This window comes from Sminthopsis crassicaudata, chromosome 4 (assembly GCF_048593235.1).
Source record: "Sminthopsis crassicaudata isolate SCR6 chromosome 4, ASM4859323v1, whole genome shotgun sequence".
Lineage (NCBI taxonomy): Eukaryota > Metazoa > Chordata > Mammalia > Dasyuromorphia > Dasyuridae > Sminthopsis > Sminthopsis crassicaudata.
The window spans coordinates 457,748,072-457,760,890 of NC_133620.1; the positions used below are offsets into that span (position 1 = coordinate 457,748,072).

The 12,819-nt window shown below is 48.8% G+C and overlaps 1 protein-coding gene across 1 annotated transcript in view; it reads right to left on the bottom strand.

Annotated features, from left to right (window-relative positions):
• Positions 1-12,819, bottom strand: part of LRRC75A (leucine rich repeat containing 75A) — a 109,524-nt gene that overhangs the window by 49,814 nt on the left and 46,891 nt on the right. The window contains exon 2 of the mRNA XM_074263951.1: positions 7,245-7,373. Coding sequence (XP_074120052.1) covers positions 7,245-7,373 — 129 coding nt within the window. The remainder of the gene's footprint in view (positions 1-7,244; positions 7,374-12,819) is intronic.

Genomic DNA, 12,819 nt, shown 5'->3' on the forward strand with positions numbered 1-12,819 from the left:
CAGAGGCACTTATTCACTCCGCATCTGTTCACTACACCCGGCGTTACAAAAGTCTTGGTATCATTTAGATCTGAGAAAGCATAAAACCGCCCTACGTCTTTTGGGACACCCAGTGTAAGGTGAGTCAATACAAATACCCAGAGGAAGGCTGGAGTCGCTGGGGAGAGGGTGGGCTTCCCCAGCAGAGCCCTGAGTGGGCCTGAGAATAGAATTCACGGGCCTGGCTATGGAGCCTAAAGATCGGCTCCCTCCCCCAGGACGCGGGCCTGGGCAGGCCCAGCTGGACATCTTGCTCAGGGCAGTCCTGCCCATTCAACATAGAAAATCCGGGGCTCAGCCCCTGGCATGGAGCAGGCAGAAAAAGGCATCATGGGAGGTGAAACTGGAAAGAAATCTCAGAGACCTTCAAACCACGGGGTCCCAGAGTTAGAACTGGAGAGGATTTTAGAGGTCAGTATTCTTTGTTTTTACAGGTGGGGAAACTGAGGATAAGGGATGGCCCAAAGCCACGCAGGGAATAACTGGCAGAAGCAGGGCCCAATCAGGCCCTAATTCAGAGCTTTTCCCATTGCATCAAGCTGCCTTCCAGGCCTGACCCTGAGCATTTTGCAGAACAGGTAGACTGAGGCTCCGAGAGGTTCCCTCAGTACACACGGGTTGTTGAGGAGCAGAGCCAGGAGACAAATAAATACCCTTTGAGTTGGAGCCAGAGCCGGCAAGGCCTCGGAAACCATCTAGTCCCATTCTGTACAGAGAAGGAACTGACAAGATGGAGCTCCTTGGGGGCAAGCCTGAGAATCGGGATTTTAACCCAGGCCCTCAGGCCCCAGAGCCGAGGCTCCTTCCACTGGACTGTCCTGACCTCAGAGCCCGGAGCCCCCCCTCCTGCCCGGGAACCCCACACCCAGCTTCTGGGGGAGCCTGAGGAGAGAAAGCAGAGGTATCATCCTACTCATGTTCCTGGCGTCAAGCATGACAAGGGAAACAAGCCGGCGAGAAGAGATTCAATCTGCTCCTTTTCCAGGCAGTAAATTTGCTCTGATTAAAAGCGGCAAGCGCTCCAGTCAATTACTCCGGAGAAAACACATCCTGTGGGGTGATTCCCCACCTGCTCCCCAAGGACACGGGTTTGCCTCAGGTGTCCCTGGTTGGGGGAGCTCCATGACAGTCTCTCTCCAATTTCTCCCACCCCTACCCCCCCCACTCCTTCTACCAGCTGTGGGATGTGAAATAAATCGCTTCTTGGGCTTAACTTCTTCACCTGTAAAATGAGGGCTTTGGAGTCCCGGAGTTTCTTCCAGATCTACATCCCAGAGGCCCACAGACCTATATTCTGGACTTCTGGTTAGTCACCCTAGACCTCATGGTCCTCAATGGTTCCTTAAAACATCTCCAGGACAGGAGGCTCATTCATCTGCCTTCCTTGGGGACGGATTCCCAGTTCCTTCCTGAAGTTGCCGAGTCTGATTCCTTTATTCAGTCCCTGATCCATCAGCCCCCCAGCATCGATCCAGCTCCTCTGGGCCTTCTCTCTCCTCCTTGCCTGGAGCTCCAATCTGGCTTCCTTCAAGTCCCAACAAAACCCTCTATTCTACAGGAAACCTTTCCTACCTCCTCCCAGCTCCAGTGCTTTCCCTCTCTTGTTGCCTAGTGCTCCTATATGTCAATGTATTAGCTTATATTTTCTCCCCTTTTGGATTGTAAGCTCCTTGAGGCAGGCCTCCAGAGGCAGTGCCCCTTCCATGGTTCCATGATGCTCTCCATCCCCGCTCGGCTCATCCTCTGGTCCCTCCCCTGCCCCTTCTTGGAGGAAGGAGTGTCCTGGGCAGCATGAGCTCAGCTCTCTACTCGATTCCTTGCCATGGCCTAGAGTCTGGTGAATGAGACAGAGGATCCTGCCTTCTCCCCCACCCCCATCCAATTCACCTGATTAATCTCATTAGGTCAATTAGACATGACTTCCCAGCAAATCTTTGGGCTCAGGGATATAACCATGGGAGGGAATAAGCTAAAGCAATTAAGTCCCATTTTTTTTAACCTCATGACTTCCTATGTCTCCCACTGGATCAGAAACCTGGAGCCATGAAGGAAGCGTGTTAGTCCACCTTTATTTATAAGGTTGGTTCCCAGCCGTGCCGCCTATTAAGTATGTGACTGTCCGTCAGACTCTCAGAAAACACTTCTCTAGGCTGGTGGTTCTCAAACTTTCTGGTCTCGGGACCCCTTTACACTCTAAAAAATGACCTGCCTTAAACAGCTTTTGTTGAAGTGGATTATGTCTATTTATTACTCTATAATAAAGCATCTGCGCATTATTATGAAATAGTTTTGACCTCATGGATCCCCTGCAAGGGCCTCCTTTCAGAAACTCCAGTCTAAAGGATGGCTAAAAGTTCCCTCCATTTTCTTTTTTTGGGTGACTTGCACAGGATCATACAGCTAATGAGTCCTCCTGCCCCCAGGGCTGGTGCTCTATCCACTGTGCCACATAGCTAGCGCATCCCCTTCATTCTCTAAATCCAAGATCTCTTCGATGCAAGGCAGGATGGGGAAGGAGGAGGCTTGGATCCCAGTCACCGACCACTTGTGTGACCCTGAGCAGTCGTCCCTTCACTTCCCTGCCTGCTGCATCCTCGTCTGTGAAATGAGAGCTTGGATTCCAGGCCACTTTCATCTCTAAGCTTACAGTCCCCCATCATCTGATCTCTCTGATCTCCTTCGGTGGGAAGGGGAGAAATAAACTCCAAGATCAATGGCGTTTCATCTCGCCGGCAGGTTGTAAGCTCCATCACTTTGTGTTCATCTTCCTCTCTCCTCCCTGCATGGAACTCAGTAATCTTCACGGAGCAAGTGCTCATTCCTGTCACCTCCTCCCCTCCCAAGGACAGGGAGGGGAGGGAAAAGACAGTAGGTACAAGAGCCTTCCCCCTCCTTCATCCTCAAGGCTCCGAATCTGTCTCTCTTCCACAACCTCACCTGAACAACACAGTCCTCAGATTGACCTTCCCATATCTGATCTCAGGGACTAAGCTTGTCCCCCCCCTGCCCTGAAACTATCCCTACATCTCCAACTATATTGCAAAGCAGTGATCACTGAAATTATTTGGGACTGGTTTAAAGGGAAAAGCAATAGGTGGTGTAGTGGATAGAGCACCAGATCGGCTATCAGGAAGGCTCATCATCTTCCTGAATTCAAATCTGGCCTCAGATAATAATCCAGTAAGTGATAAACCGGAGAATAATACATTTGTTGGGGAAAGAACTATTTATTTGATAAGAACTGCTGGGAAAACTGGAAAGCTGTTTAGCAGAAATTAGAGCGAGGTCAACATCCTATACAATTCATTACAATAAGCTCAAAATTGATCCTTGACCTGAATGTTAAAAATCAGAGCATTTAAAAAAATTACAAGAGAACTGGATCAAATCCCTTTCCCAAATACATCTGAATCCTTATTTAAACAAGGGATGAAAATTGTCAAAAGGATAAGGCGGGTAATTTTGATTATATGAAGTTGAAAAGTTTTTGCATGAACAAAATTAATGCAAATAGAATAAGATAAGAAGTAGTTGATTGGGGAAAAATTGTGACATGAACAAACAGTTTTGAAAAGAATCACAAACTATTAACTACATAAATCGTTGTTCCAAATAAATAATGAAAGAAATGCAAATCAAAAGAATTGTGAGGTTTTATCCACATAAAGAAAATTAACAACGATAAAATGTAGAGCCGAGGCAAGATGGACTGAGTGAAGAAGCATTTGTTATGTGCTAGGCTGTGAATTGGTCTAACCATTAGCAGTTTGGGAAGGATGATAAGAAAAGTTGTCCATACTATCTCATCTAGAGATCCTATTGTTAGGTAATGAGTAGTTATTACTTTAATTACATTCATTATTATCATTAATTACATCATTACAATCATTAAATATCATTAATTACAATTTTTAAAAAAGACCCAAATATGTAACTAGAAAAGTACTTTTTGTCATAGCAAAGAGGAAACAGTAAGTACACAGGATGTGGCTGAAAAAATTGTAGCATGGGAAGGTAATAATTATACATATATATATATATATATACTTGCTATAAGAAAAAATATATATGATGAATTCAGAGAAGCATGGGAAGATTTGTATAACCTGATGCAAAGTAAGTCAGAGGAACCAGGAAAAGAACATATGAAATGACCACTATAATGTAGATATAGAATGATAACAACAAAAGAAACAAAATTGAAGACTGTGAAATTATATTGGTCATTTAGTCCCAAAGAAGAGCTATGAGAAGGTATTGCCTTCTATTTTTTTTGCAGAAGAAGGGGCTTCTGGGTATAGAACTCTGTATATAATATTGGACTTATTTCACAACTAGATTAGTTTGTTGAACTTTTTTTTCCCCCTTTGTTATAAGGAATGACTCTTGTGGAGGGGAAAAGAAGAGAGATGTATTGGAAAATATAAGTAATATAAAATCAATAAAAATACAAATATTTTTAAACTCACTTTCTACATATTCTCCCTTGATGCCCCATAAACCCCCCCAAAGTGCTTATGTAGCCTTTGCTTGAAGATTTACAGCAAAGATTTACATTACCTTCCTTTCCCTCCCTGCCCCCCCCCCCCTGGAGTTAAGTGACTTGCCCAGGATCACACAGCTACGAAGTATTAAGTGTCTGAGACCACATTTGAACTCGGGTCCTCCTGAATTCAAGGCTGGTGCTCCATCCACTTCACCACCTAGCTGCCCTTACATTACTTTCCAAAGCAGCCCAACCCACTTGGCGACAGCACAAATTGTTAGAAAACCTAAAACTGTCTCTGGTGCCATCTCTCCCTCGGAGTTCTTACTCTTTGGGGCTGAGCAGAACAAGTTGCATCTCGGTCTCAAAAGACAGTCCTTCTATCACCTGAAGGCAGCCACACCATCCTCCTTGTGCCTGCCTTCTCCAGGCTAAGCAGCCTCCTCCCATCAGGGGAAACTTGAGAGCTAGAAGGGACTTAGAGACCATCCAGGCCCCACCCCTCCCTTCCCTGTCACCAGGAACCACCATTATTGCTGCCTCCCCCTGCTCCCCACCCAGCTCACTCCTCCAGTTAATTAAAAACTAGTCCTGGAGAGAGAGGAATGTTTCCAATACGGGCCAGGTGCCTTTCTCACTCACCACCTGCCAAACCTTCCCTCTCCTCCTCACACCAGCCCCCCTCCCTGTCTGTCTCTGTCCCTGTGTGTCTGTCTCTGTGTGTCTGTCTCTGTCTCACTCCCTTCCTCTCTATGCAAAATACATGTGGCGAGGAATCACTGGGTCAGGGAATCCCTGCCTTGAGCCATAGGCCCCAGAGCTAAGACAATCTGTCCCCCAACACAGAGAATAGGAGAGCTCTGGGAAGACTCCGTTCAGCTCTCTGTCTCCAGTGTCCCCTGGGGGGCGATTTCCTACTCTCAAGGCAAAGGGAAGATCTGTCCTTCTTCTGGAGACATCCCAGAGAGGCAGGTAGAGAATGTGGAAGTAGCTTAAGGGGTTTTCCTTCTCCCAGGAGCACAAGTGCCCAGAGCGGAAGCCAGCCATATTTATATGCCCGTACATAAATGTCTCTGCCATGAGGAATGGAAGTTCCTTGAGAGTGGGGACTCTGTGTCCCCAGCAGTAGCTGAGGGCCTGTGACCTGGAGGGACTTAATCAGTCCTTGCTAATTGATTAGTTAATTGGTGGCTGGATGGTCTCCTTACATTCTATATTCAATAGAGCTAATCTCAGGTATCTAAATCCCAGAATCCTAGGCTAAAGCTTCCTTGTTCACTTGCTTGCTTCCTTCCTCCCTTCATTTCTTCCCTGCCTCCTTTCTTTCCTTTCTTCCCTCCCTCATTCCTCCCCTCCCTTCCTTCCTAACTTCCTTTCTTTCCTCCTTTTCTTGCTCTTTCTTCTTTTCTCCCTCCTCTCCCTCTCCCTCTTCCTTCCTTTCTTTCCTTCCTTTCTTTCTCTCTTTTCTTTCTCTTCCTTCCTTCCTTTATTTCCTTTCCTCTCTTCCTCTTTTCCTCCTTCCCTCTTTCCTTCCTCCCTTCCTTCCTCTCTTTCTTTCTTCTTTCTGTTTATCCATTCATTGATTCATATTTATTTATTTTGAAGCCCTTCATTTACAAAAAGGACAGAGATCCAGAGAAGTTGTTTCAAATTTTCAATTTTCCAATTTCAAATTTAAGACCAAATACTTACTGTTGGAAAAGGCCTCAAAGACCATCTGAGTCCAGCCCTCCCATTTTACAGATGAGGAAACTGAGCCCCCAAATGGCTAACTGTTCAAGGTCAAAGCAGCCTCCTTATGAGACTGTGGGCAGCTCCCTTCTGGAGGGGCTGGGAAGAACTAAGAAGAGAAGCATAGGCTTGGGCTGGGGCTTGGAGTGGGGAGAGAGAGAGCCTAATCCCACCCCACTGAGACAGCCACTCCCCAGGACTGGGGAAACAAAGCCCACTTTATCAGGGTACTCTGGTTCCCAGTTCCCCCAGCTTCCTCCCCAGGAGCTGGCTCACTGGGAGACTCCCCGCTGGTGATGGAGTGGGCTCCAGAGCCGGAGCCCTCCTGTGCCAGAAGAGAAAGGGGCAGATGTTCCTGCTCGGTTTTTTCTGCCCCGCCCTCCAGCCTTCAGAACCTCCCAGAGTCAGAGGCTATTTCCAGAGGCTGGTAAGTGCTTTGGGATTTAGCTTTCAGCCTAAGCTGAGCCAGCCCCCCTCCAGCTCTCCACCCCACAACCTGCTCTATGGGCTCCCTTCCCTAAGCCTCCGCACAGCTGGAATGGGCCATGTTCCCTGGCCTGGCTTCTCCGGGTCAGTGCACCCACTTTCCTGGCCCCCGGGTTGAGAGCAGAGGACAAAGGCTAGCTTTAGATTTAAGAAGAGCGGGGTTCAGATTCACCCTCTGATTCTTCCTGCCTGTGTGACCTTGGACAAGTCACTTTTACTGCTCTGGGTCTCTATTTTCTGGGCTGTAAAATGAAGGGGTTGGACTTGAAGGCACATAAGGGTCCTTCCTTTAAGTCCCTTGGCCTCTATAGGCCCCAATTTCTCCATCTGTATAATGGGGAGGGCTGGACCAGACGGCCTCCCAGGCCCCTTCAGTCCTACAGCTGTGGTCCTATCATTTTCCTCGGGCGCACCGGATGGGTTCCATCCTCCATCACTGAGCATCCAGAGCCCAACCTCCCACCCATCCCCCCAGCAATTCATAAGAGGCAGCGCAACCTACTGTCTTGGGGCAATGCACGTAACGGGCCAGGCTGATGATGAGGTCGTGAGTGATGGGGTCCACCAGGTTCCGAAAGGTGGCGTAGCGGTACAGGACGTCATCCAGGGACGTCGACTCCATGCCCAAGTCCTGTGGAGCAAAGGAGGGAGCCAAGGTGAGAGGTGGCAGCCGTCACAGGGGGGGCGCATCCTAGACTGGCAGGGCGCATCCTGGGGCCCCGGTACCTGGAGAAGCTAAGCGCTGGGCTCTCCCGTGGGCACCCAGCCCTGACTGCCAACACCAAGGCCCCGGAGCGGGGGTCCGGGCGGCTCGCTCCAAGATGGAGAATAAGGGGGCTCCCTCCCCTGCTGCGCCCTCTACTCAGCTCGGCCTGAAGCTAGAGAAGGCTATAATTAAGCAGAAGAATTAAATTCAGACTGGGCTTAATCCTGGCTCTGCCAGGTCTTGGGTAAGTCACTTCTCCTGAGCCTCAATTTTCCTCTCTAGTGAAATGGGAGCGTGAACAACTGCCCTGTCTGGTCCACTCCAGCCCTCTGAAGAGCACAAGTCCGGCTTGAAATTGAAAGCCCACAATCACATCATTTCTCTCAGACCTCCCTGTGTTAAGAACTGTGGCTCCCTGGGAGAGGGAGGATTTCCACTGAGACTCAGCCCACTGCCCCAGACAAGCCTGGCGCAGATCTGCCCCAAATATACAAGGGTTAGGGCTTCGGGCAGGCAGGAGGCCACTGATGTGCTGAGCCCAGAAGAGCTGAGGGCCCGGGGCCTGAGGCCCTTAATCAGTCTTGGTGATTGACCAGTTAATTGCCTGCTGGATGGTCTCCCCCCATCCTCTATTTATCAGAGCCTAGCTGGGCCACCTGAACCCCAGCACTGGACAGATGTTTGCCCTTTATTCTGAAACAAGGGGCTCCTCCTTTCTGGCCTGTGCCCCTTTGGGCAGCCCAGTCACCCCTAAGGATCTCTTCTCAGAACATTTTAAAATAATTGAAAGAAATGCTAAATTTCAGTGAGACTTAATAAAAAAACAAAGTTGTAATTCCCAGTCCCCCCAATCCAAGTTCCTCAAGCCCTTGACCCCCGACCTCTAGTCAAGAACCTCTGCTCTAAAGCAAAAAATGAGGGAGGGGGCAAATGCTGTCTCCCCTCCCTCCTCAGCCCTCCGTCCTCACCCCCATCCTCACCCCCCCCCAGAGCTGGTTCCCTGTAGCCGGGAGAAGCCTCAAGCTCCCATCCACACCCCCCTTGTCCCTCTGAGCCCTCGCCCTCCCTCCCCGAGATGATAAATCTGCTGCCTGGATTTATAGCAACCAAAGGAACAAGTGAAAAAAAATTCAGCAGCTGGTCTCGCCCTGGAGGGGAAAGAGAAGAGGGAGGGGGAGCGGGGAGCAAACCCACCCACACACCTTCTCCCAAGGATGCTCAGAGAATGAACAAGTAGGGGAGCAGGGTGAGATCAGAGCTTTCTGCGGCGGGCTCCCCATCTCCCTGCCAACGCCAGCTGAAGCCCTGGAGAGGGCGGGCAGGAAGCAGGGAAGCTTCTCGCTGGGAGAGAGCTGGTGTGAACTGGCAGCGTGCCCAGGATGCCCACTCCATGCCCGGCCATCAGAAGGACGGCCCCGCTTCCCTCCCACTGCCTCGGGAAGAAGTGAAGCCCGAACATTCATTCTGGTTGGAGCAAGCTAGCTTACAGGACTCAGTTTTCTCATCTGTAAAATGGGGATTATCCCATCTACCTCACAGTATTCATAGAATCACTAGGCCTATATGATGAATATAAAGGACTTTGTCAACTTCAAGGCATTATATAAATGTGAAGAATTAGTTCTACTAGTCTTAATATTTGAATTTCATTTATGATTAAATTTAAATTAAATAAAATTAAAGTTAATATTTAAATCCCAGCTAGATTTCAGCCCCCAAAGGAGAGGGTGGATGCTACTTACAGGACTTGACTTGACCACTGAGGACCATTTTCAAGTGAGTTTAACTCTCTTTACTTCTGCTGTAAGTGACTGTGTGACCAGGGTCAGGCCCTCCCCTCTCTTGGGCTTTGGGCCCCTGGGCCCCCTCTAAAATGAGACTCCTCCCAGCATTCCAAGCACCCATGATCGTACCTCTTCAGACTGGGGGCTATAAGTTAAGCATATTTCCAAGTTTCTATGACCTTGAAGTCGTTCGTCCATTGTTAGACAAAGTCCTTTCTAAGGACAGATTTCTATCTCTGCAGTATCTCAAGCTTCTAGTTTTCTGTCTTTTTTGGGGGAGGGAGACCTGCCTGGGGTCACACAGCCAATAAGAGTCTGGGGCTGCATTTGAACTCCCTGACTGCAGGGAGGCCCTCTAGGCCCTGTCCCCATCTTGGGATTTTCAATATGGCTTCTCATCCCATGGACCAGTTAAGCCTCCCAATAGACTTGTGGGTAAGGAAGGCATTCTCATTAAAATTTACAGATAAGGAAACTGAGACCTGGAAGAAAAAGCCAGTTTGGGGGAGTGGAGAGGGCAGGACCCTGGTTTCCCTCCCCTCCTCCTACCCTGGGCTTTCTGCTAGAACAGCCTTGTCTTTGCACAATCACAATGAGATGCTACTCGGAGCTGGTGGCAGGAGGAGGGGACTTCCTCCTAGGGGCAAACTGGTGGTTTTATTGGGGGCTTTTCCCGTGCTTCTGTTTGCCACTGAGAAGCCAAGAAACTGCCCCAGAAGAAGACCCCATGTTTCATATTAGGTCTGAGCACAGCATGGCCTCCTCATGCTAACCCTGGGGCTCTCCTTTATAAAAGAAGAGCTGTGAAGTGTCCATCAACAGGCATTTATTAAGCACCTACTGTATGCCAGGTTCTTCAACATGAGGGAATTGACCCCAAAGGTCTTATTTGTGTCTAAACTGATGATTCTATGGGATCATGGGGAAAACTGGCTGGGCCCCCACCTGATCCACAGGCCAAGGGACCTCATCTGGGAAGGGCAGGGTTCAAGGTTCAAGATTTAAGTGTCTTCCTTTTCCCATCCATTCTGCTCCTTCCTCATTTCCCCCATCACTCCCCCTGTAATATTCTCTCTTAGCTTTGGTTCAGTCTAAAAACTGTTCTGCTTAATTCACATATAAGTCGGTAACTTCCATGTCGCCCTTCCTCAGCTTCTCTGGAGCCCAGTGCCTGTCTCAGGCACCCCCTAGGACTCCCCTTCTCATTTCCCGTAGCTCCCCAACTGGGACAGCGGGGGCTCCATCCTTGTGGCCTTGGGAGGGGGAGCTTTATTCCCCTGGAAAGCAGAGATAATTCTCTCTGGTTCATAGCCCTGACCTGGGGCCACCTTTGGGAAGAAAGAATAATGGTTTGGGTTTTTTTTTTTTTTAATTTTCCTATCTATGAAGCATGAGCCAGCTACAGATTATTTATTTGTAGACAATCCAATTTCCATTAAAACCATCAGCCTCCTTCCGCCCCTCCTCCACTTCCCACACTCAAATCTGGCCTCGGACACAGATCACTTAACCTCCGCCTGCCTTGGTCTCCTCATCTCTAACAGGGACATAATAACATCGACCTCCCAGAGTTCTCGTGCGGTGAGATAAGATAATATTTATAAAGTGCTTTGTAGACCTTAGAGAACTATATAAATGCAAACCATCATCACCATCACCCTCATCATCACCATCATCATCATCATCATTATTATTATTTCTGTGATCAGCAGCCATTCTTATTAAGTAGATGCTCTGTCTAAAAAGAATTCAGCGCGTGTCCCAGGCTCCCCTCGGCCCCTTCCCAGGGGCATTTCGGTACAGAGAGAGCAGCCCATCGTTCTATGATATCAGGGAAAGGCCGGCCAGATCGTGGCGTGTGGAAGAAACAGGAAGGCGGGGGGGAGGTGATGGCCAGTGATGTGAGCAGAGCCAGGAGAATAATTTATACAATAATGACAAGACCGACTTTGAACGACGGGGAAGCTCTAATCGGTAAAATAAATGCCCAGCCATGGTTTCAGATGACTCCCTTTCTGAGCATGGTCAGTGTGGGATTTGCTTTGCATATTTATTATTTTTCAGTGGGGAGAAGGTGGAGAAGACAGGAAGGAAAGAGAGGAAATACTTGGGAATTTTAAAAATTAAAAATCATTTTAAAGAAAAGATCAGCGGAGCATCAGTGGCAATAAGAGTGTTGGAGTCCAGAAGAACTGAATTCAAAATCAGCCTCAGACGCTTACAATATGAGTCTATTGGATTTGGAGTCTGGAAGACCTGAATTCAAATCCTGACTCAGTTGCTTAATATCTAATTGACTCTGGATTTGCTTCAGGTTCCTCATCTGGAAAATGGGTATAATGAAAGCACCTTCTAGGCTTGAGGTAGCAAATGTAAAACACTCTGTAAACATTGGCTATTATTATTACCCCATGTTTGTGATTTTTTTCCTTCAAATATAAAATTAGGGGGTAAGTCTAAGTAGCCTTTTGGGTACCTTTCGGCTCTAGGCTCTGGGGTCCCTGGTAACATCCCCAGTCCTATCTCTCCAGTCCTGGAGGATTCAGTAAATGGGCCAGGAGAGTCTGGGAAGCTGAGCCAGGATCTCTCTCATGTAGGATCCTCTCCTATGCTTGGACTGGCTCCCGTGTACTTCTGCAGGCAGGGGAATGGACAAGATGACCTTAAGAGTCCCAGCCAGGCGTGACTGGGGTGTTGTTTGTTGGCAGGGCCTGCCGACCTGACCGGCAGCCAATCCTTGCTTTGCTCAGCTCAGGCAGATGGCACCCTCCCCAACAAGTATCTCTGTTTGTTTGTTGTTTGAAATTTATTTTTCTCCAGTGGATTCCTGACTGAAGAAGGGAGAGGGAGGGAGGGGAAGAAGGAAGGGAGAGAGAGATGCAAAGGAGGGGAGAGGAGGGACAGGAAGTGAGAAAAGGGGGGAGACAATCCTCACTGAGGAGATTTATGGCCACATTAGCTAATGGCTCCTGGGGCCATGACTCACACTTGGGGTGTGGGGAACCAAAGGTCTCAGCTGGAGGAGAGGCAGGGAGGGGCCGGTGGGCAGAGGTCTGGGCTCAACCCACGTGGACTTCCTGCTCCATGGGAAAGGGGGAGAAAGAAAAGGGGGAAAGGATGTAGAAAAGAAGATAAGAAAAAGAGGAGGAGGAAGGCAGGGAGGGAAGATGGGCGATGATGTCGTTAGAAGAGAGACTGGAGGATTGGGGATTTACATCTGGGCCCTGCTGCTTCATATCTGCAAGACACTTTCCTTGCTGTGACTCGGTTTCCCCCTCTGTAAAAGGCACTAGGTCATCTCCCAAGCCCCCTACCCAGTCTTAGCTCTCTGATGCTGTGAAGGGTAGGAGGTAACAGGGAAGTCTCCGTTGGAAGGGCTCCTGAAGTCTGAGTCAGAGGCTTGTGGCACCTTCCCCAGAGGCCTGACCACAGAAGGCTTTACATTTTAAGGGTGGGATCCGGGGAGTCTTGGGGAATAAGGCTCTCCTCTCTGGGTCACACAACAGCCCCCCAACGGAGCTGAATTAAATAGAAGGTTTCCCAATTTCTGGGACCCTGGACCATGATGCTGAGTGTTTGACTTTATT